This window comes from Eleutherodactylus coqui, chromosome 2 (assembly GCF_035609145.1).
Source record: "Eleutherodactylus coqui strain aEleCoq1 chromosome 2, aEleCoq1.hap1, whole genome shotgun sequence".
NCBI lineage: Eukaryota > Metazoa > Chordata > Amphibia > Anura > Eleutherodactylidae > Eleutherodactylus > Eleutherodactylus coqui.
In genome coordinates, this window is record NC_089838.1 from 172681899 (window position 1) to 172705274 (window position 23376).

At 42.6% G+C, this 23376-nt stretch overlaps 1 protein-coding gene across 1 annotated transcript in view; it reads right to left on the bottom strand.

The window, feature by feature from the left end:
- Positions 1-19665, bottom strand: part of LOC136611937 (pendrin-like) — a 33743-nt gene extending 14078 nt beyond the window's left edge. The window contains exons 1-14 of the mRNA XM_066591925.1: positions 19651-19665; positions 19278-19429; positions 17734-17873; positions 15466-15576; positions 14866-15047; positions 14400-14564; positions 14081-14233; positions 13919-14001; positions 13129-13276; positions 12339-12452; positions 12158-12235; positions 9553-9648; positions 8330-8436; positions 6271-6340 (exon numbers count right to left, since the gene is read on the bottom strand). Of these exons, the coding sequence (XP_066448022.1) occupies positions 6271-6340; positions 8330-8436; positions 9553-9648; positions 12158-12235; positions 12339-12452; positions 13129-13276; positions 13919-14001; positions 14081-14233; positions 14400-14564; positions 14866-15047; positions 15466-15576; positions 17734-17873; positions 19278-19429 (1599 nt within the window). The 5' untranslated portion in view covers positions 19651-19665. The remainder of the gene's footprint in view (positions 1-6270; positions 6341-8329; positions 8437-9552; positions 9649-12157; positions 12236-12338; positions 12453-13128; positions 13277-13918; positions 14002-14080; positions 14234-14399; positions 14565-14865; positions 15048-15465; positions 15577-17733; positions 17874-19277; positions 19430-19650) is intronic.
- Between the last annotated feature and the right edge of the window lie 3711 nt (positions 19666-23376).

Consider the following 23376-nt stretch of genomic DNA (forward strand, 5'->3'; position numbering starts at 1 on the left):
TAGGTTAAACTCCGTGTGCACCTACAGCAAGGGTGGCTCCCTGGAACCCACCGGCGATACACAAAAATATCCCATTGCATTGCCCAACACAGCTGAGGTAGTAATGTCGTGCTTAATGCAGGTGGGCTTCGGCCCACACTGCATGCCCCAGTCAGACTGGGGTTCTTTACAAGTGGACACATGCAGTTACAACTCCGTGTGGACCCACAGCATGGGTGGGTGCCAGGAAGCCACCGGCGGTACATAAATATATCCCATTGCATTGCCCATCACAGCTGAGGTAATGTCATGTTTAATGCAAGTGGGCTTCGGCCCACACTGCATGCCCCAGTCAGACTGGGGCTCTTTAGAAGTGGACACATGTAGTTACAACTCCGTGTGGACCCACGGCATGGGTGGCTCCCTGGAACCCACCGGCGGTACATAAATATATCCCATTGCAGTGCCCAACACAGCTGATGTAACGTCAGCTGTAATGCAGGTGGGCAAAAAATTAATTGGATTACACTGTAGGCGAGGGCCCACAAAAATTGGTGTACCAACAGTACTAATGTACCTCAGAATAATTGCCCATGCCCAACCAAGAGGGCAGGTGAAACCTATTAATCGCTTTGGTTAATGTGGCTTAAGTGGTAACTAGGCCTGGAGGCAGCCCAGTTTAACGAAAAATTGGTTCAAGTTAAAGTTTCAACGCTTTTAAGAGCATTGAAACGTATAAAAATTGTTTAGAAAAATTATATGAGTGAGCCTTGTGGCCCTAAGAAAAATTGCCCGTTCGGCGTGATTACGTGAGGTTTCAGGAGGAGGAGCAGGAGGAGGAGGAGGAGGAATATTATACACAGATTGATGAAGCAGAAATGTCCCCGTTTTGGATGGTGAGAGAGAACGATGCTTCCATCCGCGGGTGCATAATACGTATTGCTTAGGTATAGCTGCTGTCCGCTGGTGCAGAAGAGAAGTCTGGGGAAATCCAGGCTTTGTTCATCTTGATGAGTGTAAGCCTGTCGGCACTGTCGGTTGACAGGTGGGTACGCTTATCCGTGATGATTCCCCCAGCCACACTAAACACACTCTCTGACAAGACGCTAGCCGCAGGACAAGCAAGCACCTCCAGGGCATACAGCGCGAGTTCAGGCCACGTGTCCAGCTTCGACACCCAGTAGTTGTAGGGGGCAGAGGCGTCACGGAGGACGGTCGTGCGATCGGCTACGTACTCCCTCACCATCCTTTTACAGTGCTCCCGCCGACTCAGCCGTGACTGGGGAGCGGTGACACAGTCTTGCTGGGAGCCATAAAGCTGGCAAAGGCCTTGGAGAATGTTCCCCTGCCTGCGCTGTACATGCTGCATGATCTCTGCGCCTCCCCTGCTACCTGGCCCTCGGAACTGCGCCTTCTGCCACTAGCGCTGTCGGATGGGAAGTTTACCATCAGTTTGTCCACCAGCGCCCTGTGGTATTGCATCATTCTCGAACCCCTTTCCTCTTCGGGAATGAGAGTGCAAAGGCTCTCCTTATACCGTGGGTCGAGCAGTGTGTACACCCAGTAATCCGTAGTGGCCAGAATGCGTGTAACGCGAGGGTCACGAGAAAGGCATCCTAACATGAAGTCAGCCATGTGTGCCAGGGTACCTGTACGCAACACATGGCTGTCTTCACTAGGAAGATCACTTTCAGGATCCTCCTCCTCTTCCTCCTCCTCAGCCCATACACGCTGAAAGGATGACAGGCAAGCAGCATGGGTACCGTCAGCAGTGGGCCAAGCTGTCTCTTCCCCCTCCTCCTCATCCTCCTCATGCTCCTCCTCCTCCTCCTGAACGCGCTGAGATATAGACAGGAGGGTGCTCTGACTATCCAGCGACATACTGTCTTCCCCCGGCTCTGTTTCCGAGCGCAAAGCGTCTGCCTTTATGCTTTGCAGGGAACTTCTCAAGATGCATAGCAGAGGAAGGGTGACGCTAATGATTGCAGCATCGCCGCTCATCACCTGGGTAGACTCCTCAAATTTTCCAAGGACCTGGCAGATGTCTGCCAACCAGGGCCACTCTTCTGTAAGTAATTGAGGAGGCTGACTCACACTGCGCCGCGCAAGTTGGAGTTGGTATTCCACTATAGCTCTACGCTGCTCATAGAGTCTGGCCAACATGTGGAGCGTAGAGTTTCACTGTGTGGGCACGTCGCACAGCAGTCGTTGCACTGGCAGATTAAACCGATGTTGCAGTGTCCGCAGGGTGGCAGCGTGCGTGTGGGATTTGCGGAAATGTGCGCAGAGCTGGCGCACCTTTCCGAGCAGGTATGACAAGTGGGGGTAGCTTTTCAGAAAGCGCTGAACCACCAAATTAAACACATGGGCCAGGCATGGCATGTGCGTGAGGCTGCCGAGCTGCAGAGCCGCCACCAGCTTACGGCCGTTGTCACACACGACCATGCCCGGTTGGAGGCTCAGCGGCGCAAGCCAGCGGTCGGTCTGCTCTGTCAGACCCTGCAGCAGTTCGTGGGCCGTGTGCCTCTTCTCTCCTAAGCTGAGTAGTTTCAGCACGGCCTGCTGACGCTTGCCCACCGCTGTGCTGCCACGCCGCGTTACACCGACTGCTGGCGACGTGCTGCTGACACATCTTGATTGCGAGACAGAGGTTGCGTTGGAGGAGGAGGAGGAGGAAGGTGCTTTAGTGGAGGAAGCATACACCGCCGCAGATACCACCACCGAGCTGTGGCCCGCAATTCTGGGGGTGGGTAGGACGTGACCGGTCCCAGGCTCTGACTCTGTCCCAGCCTCGACTAAATTCACCCAATGTGCCGTCAGGGAGATATAGTGGCCCTGCCCGCCTGTGCTTGTCCACGTGTCTGTTGTTAAGTGGACCTTGGCAGTAACCGCGTTGGTGAGGGCGCGTACAATGTTGCGGGAGACGTGGTCGTGCAGGCCTGGGACGGCACATCGGGAAAAGTAGTGGCGACTGGGAACTGAGTAGCGCGGGGCCGCCGCCGCCATCATGCTTTTGAAAGCCTCCGTTTCCACAAGCCTATACGGCAGCATCTCTAGGCTGATCAATTTTGCAATGTGCACGTTTAACGCTTGAGCGTGCGGGTGCGTGGCGTCGTACTTGCGCTTGCGCTCAAACTGTGGCGCTAGCGACGTCTGGACGCTACGCTGAGAGACATTGCTGGATGGGGCCGAGGACAGCGGAGGTGAGGGTGTGGGTGCAGGCCAGGAGACGGTAGTGCCTGTGTCCTCAGAGGGGGGTTGGATCTCAGTGGCAGGTTGGGGCACAGGGGGAGAGGCAGTGGTGCAAACCGGAGGCGGTGAACGGGCATCGTCCCACCTTGTGGGGTGCTTGGCCATCATATGCCTGCGCATGCTGTTGGTGGTGCCTCCCCAGCTGATCTTGGCGCGACAAAGGTTGCACACCACTGTTCGTCGGTCGTCAGGCGTCTCTGTGAAAAACTGCCACACCGTAGAGCACCTTGACCTGTGCAGGGTGGCATGGCGCGAGGGGGCGCTTTGGGAAACAGTTGGTGGATTATTCGGTCTGGCCCTGCCTCTACCCCTGGCCACCACACTGGCTCGGCCTGTGCCCACACCCTGACTTGGGCCTCCGCGTCCTCGCCCGCGTCCACGTCCTATAGGCCTACCCCTACCCCTCAGCATGGTGTATTACCAGTGATTTGATTTCCCAGGCAGGAAAGAAAGTGGCGCAAGCCTGCAGCCAAAATACAATTTTTTCCCTTGTTTTTCAAAGGACAAGCCACACTGCGTGTATTCAATGAATACTACTAAGTTTAATAACTGTGTTGTGGCCCTGGAAATGTGTCAGAGAACTGCAGTGATGCAAAGTTATTGGCTCCAGCAGATCAGGGATTTCCCATGCAGGAAAAAAATTGGCGCAAGCCTGCAGTAAAACGTAGCTGGCTGCGTCTGATTTTTTTTAACGTTCTGCACGCAGCACACACGTACCCAGAGCCCTGAGGACTGTCAGAGGCAGGCGAAATAGAATTTTTTCCCTTGTTTTTCAAAGGACAAGCCACACTGCGTCTATTCAATGAATACTACTAAGTTTAATAACTGTGTTGTGGCCCTGCAAATGTGTCAGAGAACTGCAGTGATGCAAAGTTATTGGCTCCAGCAGATCAGGGATTTCCCATGCAGGAAAAAAATTGGCGCAAGCCTGCAGTAAAACGTAGCTGGCTGCGTCTGATTTTTTTTTAACGTTCTGCACGCAGCACACACGTACCCAGAGCCCTGAGGACTGTCAGAGGCAGGCGAAATAGAATTTTTTCCCTTGTTTTTCAAAGGACAAGCCACACTGCGTCTATTCAATGAATAATGTATGTCTTCTGGCCCTGCCTACACAATTCTATCCCTGTAGTATTAATGCCGGGTGCAATGGTCTGCACAGCCGGTTTTGAGAAAAAAAATAAAATATGCAACACTGCTAACAGCAGCCTGGACAGTACTGCACACGGATAGATGTGGCCCTAGAAAGGACCGTTGGGGTTCTTGAAGCCTACACTCACTGCTAACACTCTCCCTGCCTAACCACCACTTCTGTCCCTATTGCAGGGCGCAATGCTCTGCAGATCCAATTTTGAAAAAAAATAAATAAATACAGTGCTAACACAGTACTGCACACTATTAGATGTGGCCCTGAGAAGGACCGTTGGGGTTCTTGAAGCCTACACTAACTCCTAATGCTCTCCCTACAGCAGCTCCAGCACGATACCACTGTCCCTCAGCTAACTCACAAGGCATGTGTGGCGAGCCGCGGGAGGGGACGACTTTTATACTCGGGTGACATCTGATCGCCCCAGCCACTCACAGCAGGGGGGTGGTATAGGGCTTGAACGTCACAGGGGGAAGTTGTAATGCCTTCCCTGTCTTTCAATTGGCCAGAAAAGCGCGCTAACGTCTCAGAGAGGAAACTGAAAGTAACCGGAACACCGCGTGGTACTCGTTACGAGTAACGAGCATCCCGAACACGCTAATATTCGCACGAATATCAAGCTCGGACGAGTACGTTCGCTCATCTCTAGTCATCACCATTATCCACCTAGTGTTCTCTGTCTTGTTATCTCTGTTACTAGAGATGGGCATCAAATTAGAATGAAGCAAGACCCCTAGTGACCAGCACTATAAAGAAATTTTTCAACACAAAAAAGTCATTTCATGGAGATATACAGGGTATACCAGCATGGTCGATATCACTATATGTACAGGAGTTCTACATATATTTCCCTGCATGTAGTGATATGGACCATGCTTGTATAACCTGGGTATCTCCTGTATATATTTATTTTTGTACAGCTAGTGTAAATTATACATTTCCCTGTATATAATGATTTGGACCATGCTGGTATAACCTGGGTATATCCTATATATAATTATATATGTACAGATGGTATAAGTTAGACATCTCCTTGTATTTAGTGATATGGACAGTGCTGGTATAACCTGGATATCTCCTGTATATGATATATGTACAGCTGGTATAAGTTATACATTTCCTGTATATAGTGATATAGACCATGCTGATATAACCTGGGTATATACTGTATATGACTGTACACTTTACACACCATAAAAAAACGCATCTAAAACATGCATTCAGTTTAAAAGAAAAACTGCATGTATTGTTTAACCCCTTAGTGACCACCATACGTGTTTTACATTTTTTTAAATCCACGCGTGGTTTTTAATAGTGTGTGCAATTTCTTAAAAACGTTTGTGATTTTTAAATACCACATGTTGTTTTTTAATGTATGAGACATGTTAGAAAAGCTTATGTCAAGTGGCTAAATCATGTATGTAAATTTGTGTTGCAGTTGTATGGAGCACGGCCTAAGTATGGGAACAGGTACCAGATTAGGGAAGGACATAGCTTAACTTTTGCATCGAGGCCCCTGAACTTTAGCTATGCCCCTGTTATGAACTACAAGCTCTGATAGTTATGCATCATGGGTCACATGAGAATTAAGGACCTTCCAATTGGCTCCTAAGTACTCCATCACATTGAAAAAACTGCGAGATTCAGTGAGAAAATCTTGGATTCTGCCTGTCATGCAACAGATGTGATCATTTCTGCTCACACATAAATCAGGCTCCAACTAACCATTATTGGAGCTCCTAAAGGGTAAATATTCAGGCACCCCTCTTATATGGCATAAGATGGTATAGTACCATATGTAAAATATCTATATTATTACTTTGGCTTTACTAGAAACAGCTTTTGCAAGTATATAAAATTCCCAAAATAATCATATTGTTTACAGTTTTACTTACAGTTTTGTATTTTTTAACTTCCTTGTAGATTTCTGTTCCAGGAACATTTCCAAGTTCACCGCATGAGGGGCTAAAAGAAAAATGTATGAAAAAAAGCTATTTGTATAGTAATTATCCAATCCCTGCATAAACACTGATGTTCTAACACAGGCAAAATATCAAAAAGTCAATGCATTACTATGCCCCTAAAACTACACTTTATTATGATTATGAAAATACCCAACGCAAAACAAGTGCATAAATAACACTGAATCATAATTCAATGTTATTTGTCAATAATGGCATAAAGGTATAAAAATATATCATATAGGCTGCATACATACCTATAAGCAGGTAATAATAGACAACTCACAATTAGTTGGACCTTCTGGCAAAGGTCATGTACTATAGGTATAGTCCTCCAGAAATCCAAAAAGAATTGATATAGTCAATGGGACCCGGGGTATACTCTGGCAGGATAGATTCCTACACCATCCCTTATAATAGGTGACTGTCAGGAGCAATATTAGTTCTCTGTATGTACTTGAATTAAGTATATTTTTAAGAGGGTAGTAATGCAGTGACTTTTTGGTATAGTACTAACAACAACACTTTGTCATAAAACAGAGTTAGGGTGCGGGCAGACGAGCGTAGGCGTATTTACGTTCGCACGAGCGCAACGTATAATCGCCCGAGCGATCGTTTTTCACCAATCACGACCAGCACTAGAAAGCGTATTTTCGTTTGTTCCTACTTTGCAAACGGTCTTTTCAGCGATCGAATATGCGTTGGCGCGTATTTCGGTCGCATATGTTCCGTTTTTTTTCGAATTTCCGTTTTTACGCGCCATAAAATCGCCCATGTGAACGAATACATTCGAAACCATTGCCTCAGATGGTCACGTATATACGTTTGGTCGCAAAAACGCGCCGTTTATGCGCTCGTCTGCCCGCACCCTAAGGCTCCATAGGTGGAATTATCTGTAACATCAGAGTTTGCTTGATTAGCCATTCACTAATATATTATACACTTTTAGAAATTCACTCTTCTACTATACTTTATCAGCAATTCACATATATACTCAATTAGTGTGTAATATACAGTAATATAACAAAATCGCATTCTTTACGAGCAGAAAGAATTAAGTAATAGTATGGGGAAGTAGTGATGGCCTCTCAATGCTGCTGATCCCAACGTTTAAGGAAACAATTCCAGTAAATATGAAACTGCTCATAATACCAAAGGCCTTGTATATAAGAATCCATATTGTATCTCCAACATCCATTGCTTTATTTCTAAACATATATAATCTACACTGTTTGGCCGCCTGCACACGGGCGGAAATCCCGCGGCGGTATTTCCCGCGGGATTTCCGCCACTGAAAGTTTGCATAGGAGTGCATTACAATACGCACTCCTATGCAGACTGCCGTGGTTTGTTTGCCGCGCGAGATTTCGCGCGGCAAACAAACCGCGGCATGTCCTATTTTTGTGCGGGGCACACACTCACCTGGCCGCCGGCTCCGGTCTGCGCATGCGCCGGCTGCGCCGCAGCCGGCACATGAAAGAGTCGGGGCCGCCAGGCGCGGGTGAGTACGCGCTCGTCCCTGCAGGCTCTCGGGTCGGGTCCCGCGGCGAGAATTCTCGCTGCCGGATCCGACCCGCTCGTCTGCAGGTGGCCTTTGTCAGAAAAAAAATCAAGCGCACAGGAGTTGTTTTGCTGCAAAACTCAGCTTGCAGTTACATCTCAGGCACATATGCAAAAGATTAGGGTTGTGGTGTGATTAGATGAACGGTTTTGCCACCTGATGCCCTAAAAGTGGTTCCCCCCTTGGCCTATAAAAAGGCTCTCAGAGACTACTTGTGTGTAGTGACCTCTTTTTCAGCTTGTGTAGAGCTTATTGACCATTAGTCTCTACAATGCAATCAAAGAAATTTCGCCCAGTCAACAGTGCTTGAGAGAGGTGCATTACTGCAATGTGAAAAGCTGAATGGACGTTTCACTTCCAACAACTTCTCCTAGGTGCTTGATGTTTTTTTACAATGAATGTATTTAGCATGCTTAAAAAATAAGTACTTACAACTGCACTCGTAGAACAACGGTTAGTAATCCAAATATTAAACCGGCTAACAATCCCAGGTCAAGTCCTAATATAATGGATGCAAGACATGTAAACACCCAGATTACCTAAAGATAAACAAAAACCCTCTGTTATACTGTTGCCTTAGTAACCTACTATCTACCAATTTATAAAGTTATACAGAATAGCACATTAGAATGCTTCAAACAAGAGAAAGATGAGCCATAACACCCACCGGACCCTACTCAGAAATACAGATGCCCATGCACAGTGAGAATGTTTTTCTTTTGCCTTGTTCTTCAATTTCGATGTCATTTGCACAGTGAAATCCCTGATCTGCGCTGTAAACTCCCTAGTGCTTAAAGTTATTTCAGCTGTAGTGAGTCAAGAAATATCATTAGAATATACTGTCACTTGCTGTTTGATGGGGGTCTGACCACATTTTCTGTGGCACTGAGTTGCAGCACTGTGGTCCTTTCATTCTAGCAGTCTATGAGGGCCTAACAGTTGGCCTTCCACTGATCAGCTAGTGACAGCATATCCAATGATATGCCATTACTTGTTATGACTCTAATACTCCTTAAAACAGGGATCAGCAATCTGTCGACCAGTGCTGGGTTCCAAGGCTAACCATCATCGTCAATTTAATCTGTGTCCTTGGGACGCTGAACAATTTTTGCAGTGTGACATGGTACATCCTGCTGCAAAAAAGGCCTATTACATTAGAGAATACTATTGCCATGAAGTGTGCACCAACAATGTTTAGGTTAGTGGTACATGTCAAAGCAACATCCCCATGAATGCCAGGACCCAAGGTTTATAGCAGAACATTGCCAAACTATCTCTGCGAGCTTGCCTTCCTGCCATAGTGAATCTTGGTGCCATCTCTTCTTCAGGTAAGTGACACGTGCATCAAGCTGTCCACATGGTTTATAAGAAAACATGATTTATCAGACTTGGCCACCTTGTTTCATTACTCTGTTGTGGAGTTAAAACGCTTACGTGCCCTTTGCAGCCAATGTTGGTAGTGATCAGAGCCCACTTCTGTTTGAGCCACTCTCTGCCCTCCCTCCTGTTTCCTCCTTTGTCCCCTCTAACAGCGCTGCTGCTTGGGTTAGGTTACATCAGCCAAGCTGCTATAACTTTCTGCAGTATAGAAGAGGGAGAAAGGAACCCATGCTACATTATGTCTTTGGCTTCAAAAAATTGTGTTAAATACTTACAGAGTCCCACTTGTTCTGTTTCCATAAACGAGGTATATCAAAAACTTGCCAAAACATCCCTTTAAGATTTGCTATGACAATGGCCGCCAGTACTGACTGTAATAAGACAAATACATTTGCTTTTCAATGTTCTTATAAATATAAACTTTCATTATTAGACACTAACTTACAAATTGGTATATTGTCATAAGAAGCAATTACTTTGTGATGGTAACCCTTTGTTAAGAGTACATTTCCATATTGGTGACCATCATTTTACATGTAAGCCTTATGAGTTATCATAATTGCTTTAAAATATGCTAGGGATTTACCACTATAATATAATGGATCGTTTAAAAAAAATTAAGTTTCCTTTAAGTGAATGGCTATCTTGTATTTTACAAATATTGCTACTTATAGCTAGAATTACTCTGCATAAAAAGTTGATGCCAATAAGTGATGGATGCAATACTTCCTGGGAAAAAGCCATGGCTTTCCCAGAAAGCATTCTATAGACTATAGAAGACTCCCTACACCCTTGTGGTGCTCTCCACAAAGAGAAACATTACCCTCCCAGACTCAGCAAAAGTTGGGTAATTCTCCAAATATACTGCATTGCTTATAAGTATATGACATTGTTATGCAACAATGTTTTTGTTTAGTATTCTTGAAAGTATTGTGTGTGTACCAAGCATTAAACTGTAATCTCATGTGGAAAAAAAATGAAAATGACCATAAAAGGGGTGTTTCAAATTGTCAAGACCACTAACAGTCCCGCAATCTTCTAATCTAACAGAAGTTAATGCATTGTGACTCACAAGTAGCTGTGACTTTGACCTGCAGATCGCAAAATCCAGTAAAGTTGATTTTTTCATGATCAGGGGTTGCAGTTGTGGTTACTTGCAAATCACGTCATGTAGCCCTAGCCTTAAGTTGTCCCGCGGCAGCAAGTGGGTCTATACACTTCTGTATGGCCATATTAATGCACTTTGTAATGTACATTGTGCATTAATTATGAGCCATACAGAAGTTATAAAAAGTTTTATACTTACCTGCTCCGTTGCTGGCGTCCTCGTTCCCATGGAGCCGACTAATTTTCGCCCTCCGATGGCCAAGTTAGCCGCGCTTGCGCAGTCCGGGTCTTCTTCTTTTCTGAATGGGGCTCCGTGTAGCTCCGCCCCGTCACGTGCCGATTCCAGCCAATCAGGAGGCTGGAATCGGCAATGGACCGCACAGAAGCCCTGCGGTCCACGGAGACAGAGGATCCCGGCGGCCATCTTCAGCAGGTAAGTATGAAGACGCCGGACCGCCGGGATTCAGGTAAGCGCTGTGCGGGTTGTTTTTTTAACCCCTGCATCGGGGTTGTCTCGCGCCGAACGGGGGGGGGGGGTTAAAAAAAAAAAAAAAAAACGTTTCGGCGCGGGACAACCCCTTTAATGGTTATTCTGTTTTACTAGTCCCAGATTATCTTGCACTGATCATGAAGAAAAAGATGAAATTTCATTTGGGGAAACTGTGCAATTGATTGCCAACTTTATTGCTATGGGGGATCCCATAGAAGGTATTTGTGCTACCAGGAAAACATATAACCATTTTCCCCTCAAAGAAGCAAGGTGTAGGAGTGGGTAAGGCATTTTATATTGTAGATGACATTAGTTACATGTTCTGTCTGCCACCATAACAAAAATATCTGAGCATGGTGAACACAGTTTTCTCTGCTACTGTAAAATGTATGTGTCTTGCTGCTGCCTTTTGGAGAACCCCTGACTGGGTTCCAAGGAATCACTGCCCTATGACATCTTATTTTATAGTGTGTAACTATCATTGGCGAATAAATATGGTTGTTTCTTCCATTTGAGTCAGTAGCTATCTTGCTCACTTTAGTCAGGGACTATCAACTAATGGCTCCAAAGCCAGAACACTTTGCTCCTACTTACTATATCACCTAACAAAATATCCTTCCTTCACAATATACCAGTAATATACAGATTCTATTAGTAATATCAGTACACTGGTATTAGCAGTAGTCTCAGTATTTTGGACTTTACAGAATACCATGTATTTTGCTCTGGGTATTTCCAGGCAACCACTTTTAAAATATCTTTATGCATTAGGTCATTACGTCCTTGCATTGACATCTTTAAATTGTGGTTATTTACTGGAATATGCATTTTATTTAATTATTAGGCCCCCTGTCCACGGCCGTAACAGAATATTGCTAGCAATATATTCCGCCGTGGGGGAGCAGGGAGGAGAGCTGTCAGTTCTCTGCAGTAAGCCTATCTGACAGATAGGCTCACAGCGGAGAATCGTGGCAAATCGCAGCATGCCGCGATTTGAATCCTGCGAGCGGAAAATCGCTATGATTCTCCACTGGTGGACATCAGGGCTGCACTTTCCATAGCAATGCTATGGAAAGCGTTCACTTCGTTACCCGCAGACGGATTATCGTCGCGAGTAACGCAATGAACTATTGCCTGTGGACAGGCAGCCTTAGATTCGTTTTAGATTACAGATTTCAAATATTATTGTGTGTCTGAAAGAAAAACAGAATTGTCAGCATACAAAAATAAAGGGGAAAAAATATAAAGTTCCTTATTAAAATCCAAGTTCCGTAGTTACTTACCTTTTGCAATGGTTCAAGGAGTCTACCAAGTGCTACTATAGCAATTAACACAATCAAGGCGGAAATGAGCCCAGCTATCTGCAACACAAGAGGTTGTTATATTATATAAATGCATATTATTCAGAATGAGAATAGCATTCAAAAGCCCAATAACTGCCTTCAAAACAAAGATCCAACTAACCTGAGTCCGTCCGCCTGTGCTTTCCTGAATAGCCGTACGGGACAAGGCAGTAGTGGCACAAAAACAAGAAAATGCCCCACTAAAAATGTTGCTGACCCCAAAGGCAATAAATTCCTGTAAACATAAGAAACCTTATTCAGCACATAGTTATGTTATAAAATGATAGCGCTGGGGCTTGACTTCTACATGAATATCTTAGTTCTTACATCCCTGCAAATTGTATATAGAGGTTTCATCAGTATACACTATAGTGGTCTGACTTTTTTGTAATCCCTTAAATGTGTGACTTACTGAAGGAATAGGTTAAAGGGGTTTTCTGAGCATTGGGTATTGATGACCTATCTTCACGGTAGTTCATCAGTGGGGGTCCGCCACTCGGGATCCCGAACAATCAGCTGAACCTCCAGCCCACTGTCAGTGTCGCAGAGCCAGACGTCTGCATTAGGGTTGGAGCTGGAAGTGTAATAGAAGGTATATCTCATTGATTTCAGTGGTCAAGAAGCCTTCTACTACACTTCCAGCTCCAACCCCAGTGCAAATGTACAGCTACACTGGCAGCAGGCTGAATGATTCGCTCATTGCTTGGTGGTGATCCCATAGGGCAAATCACCAATCAGTAGTAAATGCCTGGAAACCCCCTTTAAAAAAGCTATATATTTACAACAATAAGCAAATCTACACATTTTGCTTTACCTTGAGTGTGACATTTGGACACAGTATGTGATATCCACACATGGTCGTACTATGGCATGATGCAATTTACAATGTACAGTCTATAGAAGACACATACCTGATTGCCGTTGATAGCATAGTTGTGTTTGGTGGCATACACCTTTCCCACAGAAACGGCCACAGCATAGGCCACTATACCTATTGAAAATGCTGAGCCAATCATTTCTGAAAAGAGACTGACGTCTGGTGTCATAGGAGGTATAAAACTATTAAAAGGGGGAAAAAAACTAATTAATGATAAATATCGAATTTCCAGTGGTCAATAAATTAATTTATTTAGTGAAATAAATGTACTTATGTGTTTTATGGTAGATTGATATAATATTTAGTCTTCTGTCTTGCAGTAGTGCCTTCTAATATTCCTAGAGACGTTGATTCCACCACCTATTCAGCTACATTGCTAATGAAATCTGCCTACTAATTTCCTGGCATTTTTTGAGAACTTATAGAGACGTCTATTGGACAAACATCATGCTCATAGCAAGCTACGTTTTAAAAAAAAAAACCCACAGACATCAAAAATGCCTTAACACTGTATATGTAGTGTATTTTATATTTTACTATTGACTTTAGTGTCATCTGTCTGCAGCATTTTTGCTTATAACAACTCACACAATAAAAAAAAAAGCATAAAACGCCACAAAAGATGATGTTTTTCAACAAAATGCTGTGTGTGACTGTAAGAAATCTTTAATATTGAACACAAATATAGTCAGTGAATTCTACACTATCTGCTCATACAATACCATATATTGGCTGATACATAGTAACACATATTGCATCTTTATAGCCACATAAATTCATTTCTAAACACTAAACAACTTTTTTAAATGCAACTAAACACTTACCCACTCGGAATGCTTTTCACAATTCCTGCATTAAACTTCTTTTCTAGATTGACTCCATATGATATGCCTGTAGCCACAATTGTCTATATTTAAAATGAAATGAAAATTAAGCAAATGCACCCTAGAAAGGCGTTAATATATCAGTCCAAGTATTGCACCTACCACCAGGACTTCTATCGGAATGGGTATTTTAATAATGTGCTTGAATCGATCATTTAATTCTTTCACCACAACGCATACAATAAAAGTCAAAAGTCCGGCAATCAGATCACAAATGTTGGTTTGTCCAATGTTTTTAAAGATATCAATAATTGTCTGTATTGAAATAAAAATAAGTGTCAGTAGCTGACCATGGTGTAGTGACATATGTGACAGACATACATTCTTATATGATATTACAGGCACGGCTTGTTAATGTCAACTGACAGGCTCAACATAGACATTTTACATAAAGCACATTTACAAATGCTGGCAAACTTACATATATTATAGAAAGCACCCCGTTGTAGTTTTTTGTGGGAACGTTGAGCACTGTTTTGACTTGGGAGACTAAGACTTGGAAAGCAGCTGCAGTGGTAAACCCACCAACTAAAGGATCTGCCAGGTACCTCACAATGAAGCCAATCTGAAAGACCCCTAATAAAAGCTGTGAAGACAAAACACAGATGTGTACATCAATAGAAAGATAGTGTTATGCATGTGAATGTGTTATTATACACTTATGAATAGTGCTGGTAGTTTGTAGTTGGGTGCTGAGCAGTAACTGGTGGATTTGTAAGGGCAGAGGAAGGAAATTTCAATAAAAGCAGAGCAAACTCCACTGATTTATTCAATACCATGTTCTTATACATTCTTCTTTGCACACTATAAGCAAAGTTGTGAGTACTAGTGGTTAGCAACATGTGCTATATGTTTTATGTACATATTTCAAAAGAAATGTTTATTACCTGAATGATTCCAATTAGGACACTTAGAGTTCCCGAAATCATAACTCGAGCTGCATCCCTGGCCGTTACGTCTAGAACTGTCTTGTTAAGTCCAGTGCTGTTTCCGATCATGGGAAAGTTCTCATCAGGAGCCATACTTAAGACAACAGACCCCACCATCAAGCTGACCACAGGAAATGGGCCTGTTGAGACAAACAGAAACGGCTTACCAATTTCACATAGCTGTATTATAGATAAACCAACTGCAGACATCTATGAAATGGCCATAGTGATTTAGAACAATTACTCCTGGCACAATGGAGATATTTAATCTAGCTGATCAAGCCAATGTTTAAATGGTCTAAAAAAATAATAACCATTTTTTGATTACTTAGTTGCCACTACTCCTTGTGGATCAAACAGGGTGCATTACTGAGCAAATATGACAATAAGAAACTATGAAATCAGAGAGGCACAATGGGAGTCCAATATAGAATGCTTGATATATTCTGTATATGTATTGTATCTGTGTATTCAGACAAAAGGATACTACTTACAAGTTTTTGTTTTTCACGAGGCAAATGAACTATTTTTTCTATCTTAAAATGTATGAAAACTTACCAACTGAGAGGTGTTTAGATGTTCCCAGGATGAAATACGTCAAAATTGGGAAAAATGATGAGTAGAGGCCATATCCAACAGGGACTGCAGCAAGCAAGGCAAAAGCCAGACCTGTCCACAATAAATATCAAGTAGACTGCAGTCATATACTACCAAACGAAAATAGCCAGAAATAATCAGCATTTTCCTCACGTCTTTCTATTTAAAGTGGTTGTTTATCTACTAACATAGCTATAGCAACCTTCAACCTTATAAAATCTGTTAGCCAATTAATTATAATATTATAAATTCATTAAGACAGAATCCAATTTTCATTTAAAATCTGGTAAAATACATTTAGCTGCATTAGTGTATGTATATACTATAAAAACACTATCTGGCCATTATATTATGTGTATATGGCATTTATCACTAGTTTATCCCTCTACAGGCTCTAAGTCTGATTTTCAGTTGTCTCTGAACTGGTGAGAGGAGCTTGCTCTTATGATGTTTCATACACATTGCGTACAGAGAAGACTGAAGATTCTGTTCCCTAACTGTCTGAAACACACACACAGAAATATCATTTAGATAGTGTTTCTCAATTCCAGTCCTCATGTTTTCAGGATATCCTATAGTAAGAACACCTGTGGCAATGTCTGAGGGACCGACAATAATTACATCACCTGGGCAATACTGAGGAAATCCTGAAAATATGACCTGTTGGGGGTCCCTGAGGACTGGAGTTAATAAACACTAATGTAGGACACGAGAGAAGTACTGACAAATGTACATATGATTCCAGCATCTATAAGACAGTAAACAATCGTTTACTATTAACTGCTGGCACCCTCATGAGGCTCTCTGCTTCTGTCTCCCTCCTCTCCCTCATGTTTCTCCTCTCTATAGACTTCTATGGGCAGCATGAGTCATCACCCTCCTTCACTTGCTGTTCTCCATCTCATCATCTCTGTTACTAAACACAGTCGTCACTTGACATCAGACAGTGTACAGCAAATGAGAAGGAAGGGAGACCGCTAGTAACCAGCACTTTAGAGTGATTTCTTTTCACAATAAAAATATTACTTTAGGGAGATAAAATAAATTGCACTTTTACTGGTTAGCAAATTTTCTATCACATAAGAACAAGCTGTCTAAGCTATTTAAATTTAAAGGGAACCTATCACGTCCCCTTACAGCACCATAAACTAAGCTATGGTGCTGTTAGGGGACGTGACAGGGAGCCGTGTGATGTATTTTTTTATACTCACCCACTCCTGTAATCTTGCGATGTCACTCGATGAAGTTCCTGTGGTGATGGAAAACCTGGCTCTTTTCAGAGTCCCAAGTGCACGCTCTCCTACAAAAGTCTATGGGAAAAGCACGCACGGGATTCTGAAGAGAGTCAGATTTTCCAGTGCACTGCAATCTTCAAAGGGTGACACTGCGGGATCGCAGGAGGCAGGTGAGTATAAAACATACATCACCCGACTCCATGTCACATCCATTAACAGCACCATAACTTAGTTTGTAATGCTGTAGCGACGTGACAAGTTCCCTTTAATGAGTAATGCCCTGTAACCCCTGTAATACAATACAGCTCTGTCGGCCATGACCGGAAGTTGACATAACTTGAAAAATTTAATTCCTCTGTCTAAACACAATTGTAGTCACAATGAATAGACAGTAATAGGCATTGAAGGCACAAGCAGAATTAGACAGGGAATATACTGTAACTACAGTGGAGGGGGAATTTGTCTTCTCACAGTTTCTATCCTCAAAGCTATGTGTCAGGAATGATAGGTTAGGAGGAGTATTATCAATATGAATAGCACTTTTTATAGTTTAGTGGTATAAAATAAAAGTCAAGTTTTACAATAGTTCCCTTTTCAACTCCTGAATAACTACAATGCAGCTCTGTAGCCTAATTATTCCCATTGTTGGACTACATCTCTAGCACTAAGTCATATTGCAGCCCAGATCTTAGGTATAGATAAATGAAAATGTCCCAATGTGGATGCCTCTATGAATATACTTGATCTTAATGTCTTATTATAACCTAGCTCTATAAATTATCTCCTGGTACCACCGTGTATTAGGGACCTTTCACACGTGCGGAATGTTTCTGCAAGACGCACCTAAGGATGTGACAGAAAACGCTGCTCCATCTGCTGCTGTGGATTTCTGCTCTATAGCCCGCATGTATATGTGTGGATTTTGGTGCAGAATTTTCTGTGTCTCTAGGTGCGTCTTGAGGAAGTATTTCAATGTTTAAATAATCAAGCATACCTTGCAGTGTAGCAACAAGTCCTGTGCTTACTCCAGAAATAAGATCGTTCACAATCCATTCCTTCCATTTGTACTTAGGAAGCCAGTCCAGGACAGGGAATAATGACTTCACGATCAGTAGAGCTCTTTTGGATGTACAGCTATCAAATAAGAAAGCAGGATTAACACACTGACAAAATCGCTCATGTACTAACAGCAGATGCATGATTACAGCCTAAAATGTGCCTGTACTCAAAATATCTAATGGTAATATAATATCAGAAAATATTTCTAAAATATATTTATAATACATAAAAGTCACCAACGTTGAATGTCAGTTTTTAAAGTACAAGATCTAGTTCTAGTTAATTTAGATATTTAATAATTTTATATACTTGAATTCCCTTTCACAAAGTCATATAGTTAAATATTAAAATTATGGCTTCTGTCAGCCACAAAGTGGGGGAACTTATTGAAGACGGATGTATACAGGTACATTTAAATTCAATAATATGTCCTTAGAGAAACTCTCACCTCTGAGAACCCCCTCAGAATGTAGTAATCAGTAAATAGCTTAAAAGATGCTAATTCCAAATCCGCAATCTTTATTTTTCGAATTCCCCACTGTGTGCCCGCTAATGGGCTGTGTTTTGTATGCTGATGGAGAATACTAATGGTGGCTCCACACACAGCATTTTTTGGAAAATGCACTTGCAGATATTGATGCAGTTTTTTGAGCCAAAGTTAGAGATGGATCCAACAGGAAGGAGATGAACTTTGGCTCAAAAAACTGCATCCAAATTGCAAGTGTGTTTTCCAAAAATGCTGTGTGTAGCGCCATCCTTAGGGTCCTCTCATTTATATTGAAGAGCCCTCTCTATGTATCACCATCAATGCACACCCATTTGCAGGTGCACAGAGGAAGAATGCAAGTAAGTAGAAATGATTTGTAAAAATTACAGATTCTGAATCCTCATCTTTTTAGCTATTTACTAATTACTGCAATTTAGAGGGGGTTCCAGAAGTGATCCATTCACTTTTTATACAGAAAACAGAAACTGTATTAACAGTGAATCGGTCACATCCAAATTGCATAATTGAAGTTAAAGTTGTACATATAAGTTAAGAATGAATAAGAAAATAGGCCTAAAGAAATAAGACAGATGTACAGAGCAGATTGTATGCTCATAAGCCATTGAACATTAATTAACAATACTTGACAGGTAACATGTTTGTTTCTAACCTCAATATCATGTATACATATAAATAAAATATGTTTAGCACAATCAATTTAGGGTTCCAGTGGCCCACTAGGCAGGCAGGGGATGAGTGATCTCATTGCTTTGCACTGACTATAAGCTGGTGGGCACTTACCTCAGAAACAATTCATTGTACCTTAATGTTACATGCTTGTATCATGTTTTGCTGCTGTAACTTACTAGCTAATCCTTAAAAACTATACAAAAAGAATGCAAAAATCTACAGTAATTGTCTCTGCACACTAATATCATCACATTACCCAATGGAACCACATCAAAAGTATTGGAGATGATTGTAGTAACAACCTGCAGTTCTTTTGGAGCTTCTCCTGGATAGTTTTCTTAACAATTTCCTTCTTTTCATTTTCCTCCTGGAAAGCTGGTTCTGAATAAACTGATCGTGCCACAAAATATTGGTTATAACCAGGGCTTTGCATATCCATCCCTCCTGATGTCATCTGAAGAACAAAGCCAAAAGTATGTGAAATAACTACCAGACTTATAACTACACATATCCTGAAATCATTCAGCGTTTTTAAAAAAAAAAACCTTAAAAGTGTCTTTTTCAATATGATGCACAAGAATATAGGCCAAACTGCAAAATTGTTTATCTATCTATGATTTGTATGGAACTGACTGTGAAAATGACAAACACTGATACAATGATATTTGTGTGTACCTGTGAAATCCGCAGCCCTCAGCAACCTTGGCAGGCTACCTGTGCCATTCACATTATATAGTCCGACCAGCCCAAGGGAAGTTCTATTTACGGGAAAACACAGACTCTCATCACCAGTTTGAGGTAGAATAAACTCACCATCCAGCACATTCATATTAACCCTTTTGTCTTGAGTCATATGAAATCTAGCAGTCCCTGGATTATTTTCAACCATCCCCTTATAGCAATATTCTCTTAATATTAAAGGAGATGTCCCGCGCCGAAACGGGTTTTTTTTTTTTTAAACCCCCCCCCCGTTCGGCGCGAGACAACCCCGATGCAGGGGTTAAAAAACCCACCCGCACAGCGCTTACCTGAATCCCGGCGGTCCGGCGTCTTCATACTCACCTGCTGAAGATGGCCGCCGGGATCCTCTGCCTTCGTGGACCGCAGCTCTTCTGTGCGGTCCACTGCCGATTCCAGCCTCCTGATTGGCTGGAATCGGCACGTGACGGGGCGGAGCTACACGGAGCCGCTCTCTGGCACGAGCGGCTCCATAGAAGACTACAGAAGACCCGGACTGCGCAAGCGCGGCTAATTTGGCCATCGGAGGCCGAAAATTAGTCAGCACCATGGAGACGAGGACGCTAGCAACGGAGCAGGTAAGTATAAAACTTTTTATAACTTCTGTATGGCTCATAATTAATGCACAATGTATATTACAAAGTGCATTATTATGGCCATACAGAAGTGTATAACCCCACTTGCTGCCTCGGGACATCTCCTTTAAGTCGCTTAATAACATTTCCAGCTATTACCAAATTAAGCTTATTTCTTTTCGTTTTTGTCCCTCCCACACTTTTTATTATAAGTGTATGAATATACTGTATGCATTACATTTTGGATTAACTAGTAATAGATTCTTAGAAACGTATTAGAAAGCATTGTTATTACAGCGTATTATTAATCAATGAATATATATATATATATTGGTGATCCAACATACTTCTAATAAAATATTTGAATGCTAATCTTTCATTGTTCCTGGGTGTTTGTTGCATAGCGACTAGATGTTTGTGTACAAACAAGTATTGTGTCTGTGTATAAACATAGACTTGAAATGTAACACATTGTACTTACTTAATAGTAACGTTTCTGTCTTATAATACAATCACTTATCTGCTTTTAATATATTGCAATTCATTTGTCAATAATTAGCTTTTATTAATTGTTTTATTCTTGTTGCGGTATTATGCAATGTGGGACAGCATCAGAATATGTTGATCAAGGAAGTGCTTGCCATCAATTAACCATGAGAGAGAAATGAAGAAATCATATTCTTTAGGGTGCCTGCACACGAACGGAATTTCCAGCGCGTTATTTTAGGCACAATATCTGCCCCAGACCGCAGCCAATATACTCCTATGAGGATCCGCAGTTGTCCCCAGATGGACGGATTTGTATCGCGTTTTTTCACGCACGTGAAAAAATCTGCGACCTGTTCTAATTTGGGTCGGATTCTGCGCGTGAAGCCTCCAATACAAGTGAATGGGTGCGTTTTTTCACGCAGTACATCCGCAGTGCAGCTGCAGATGGAGTCACTGGTTGCTATGACTACAGGAAGTAGGCATGGTAGGAGGCGTCCCAACACACAGCAGAGCTTCACAGGCAAATTTGTAGAGGGAGATAGGTAGTATTTCTTGCCAATGCAGGATGTAAGAATGCAAAATCTGTAGTAATGAATTCCTCTTGTGAATTTTTTTGCAGTGACTGAAATAAAGTCACGCTGGAGAAGCGCCTAAAAAAAGTTACATGGATCAACCATGCCCACAAAGACATCTGCTCACCGGGTGAAAGCATGTTGCCAGAATAATTTAACGGTGCTCGCACAAGCAAGAGGGACAAAATGGAGTCTGGGTGTTGGTTTTTAAGCTGTTTTCCAAGGAATGGGCAGTTCTCTAGGGGTTGGGTTTACAATAAGGGGTGTCTGCTGGTTTTTCTGCGCGTTTTTTTCCGCAACACATCCGCGTATATCCGCGCGTGATTTTTCACGCATCCGCACCTATCCGCAAGCACATTTAGGTACCATACGCGCGTGAAAATCCGCTAGCGGAATCCGGAACGCTCGTGTGCAGGCGGCCTTACAATAAAAATAATGCTAAAAGGGTGCCTAAAAAATCCCATAAAATCTAAAGCATTCCATGAATCACTAGCCAGAATTCCAACAGTACACTAATACTTTAATGAATGTGGAACTTTGAAAGTCTTTCAATTGCAATGATAAAGCTAAATTCACAAGCAGCATAAAAATTTTGATGTAAAGCCAGAGAAAAAATTGTGTATCAAAATCTGCAATGAAATCAGCATATGATTTTGTTGCAGATTTAGCCATGAATTTCACTCATTACATTGACATAAATGAAACCCAAGGTGAAATATCCACCTCCAATAGAGCATGCTGCGGATTGGAAAGCACAGCAGATTCTTTCAGCTATGAGTGAATGAGGTTTGTTAAACCCCATTCACTAACATTATACAGTACTAAGTACCGAAATTCCAGTGCAGATTTTGGTATTAAAATTCCACAACTAGTATGCGCTGCATGAAACCAGCCTAAGGGTACAGTGAATTTTTCACAGTGAAAAATCAGCTGTGGATTTCGTGTTACATGCGTGTTCTAATGCAGATTTCAACCCCTCATTTCAAAGGGGTGAAATCAATGCTGAAAATCTGCAGTACAAATTGACATGCTGTGGATTTTTACACTGCCAATATTTTCTGCAGCATGTGAATGCGATTTCTTGAAATCTCACCACACTACTAGTACTATAAAATGCTACAGACTATCCACAGCCAATTCAGTAAGGTATGAAGGTAACCTGGATTCACATACAGTGTTTTGAGGCATTTTTTGCAGTTTTATTATGGGCTTTTTGAAAGCACTCTAAAAATGAATGTGTTGAAGCCTCAAAGCGGTGCAAAAGGGCTCTTTCACACGAGTGCATTTATGGCGCGTTTTTACACCCAGGCGTATATACACGCCCATGAGAGACATTGATTTTCAATGTATCCGTTCACATGGGCGAATATAAAGTGTGTAAATACGCCAGTAGCATAAAAGTTAGAACATAAACGAATCCGGAGCATATACGTTCAGCCAAAAGATAGTTCTGGAACTATCTTTTGGCCAATATATGCTGGCGGGTCCCATAGACTTCCTATGGGAGCAGGGAAAGAGAAGGGAGGGAGGAACATTTATACAGCGTCCAACGCTGCGAAAAGCTTACAGGTGCCTCTATAGAGGCATTTGAAGCCATCCCAAGGATTTTGAGAGCGAGGGGCTTCTGGGGTGCAGCGCATTTTTTCGCTAAAAACTACTCTCACGGTCGTGTGAATGGCCAAAAAAACACTGGCCGTGATCGCGGAAAAACGCCCATTCAGGCACTTATACAGAAAATATACAGTAAAATCGTCGTTTATGCGCTCGTGTGAGAGAGCCCTTAGGAGGTTTTTTTAATCATAGACAATTGGCTTGGAGGTGGTGTTAAATTGTGCCTCTCCATTGCTTCTCGCATACTTAAGCTTCTTTCCCACAAGCGTATATCAGCCGGATGTTTTCACGGTCGGCCGATATACGCTGTGATCTGATGCATTGGATTCCAATGCATCAGATCACATGGCCGTATTCCTGGGACGTAAAAGCGCCCGGCCAGCCCAATATAGCGCCGGGCGTTTTTACATCAAGCC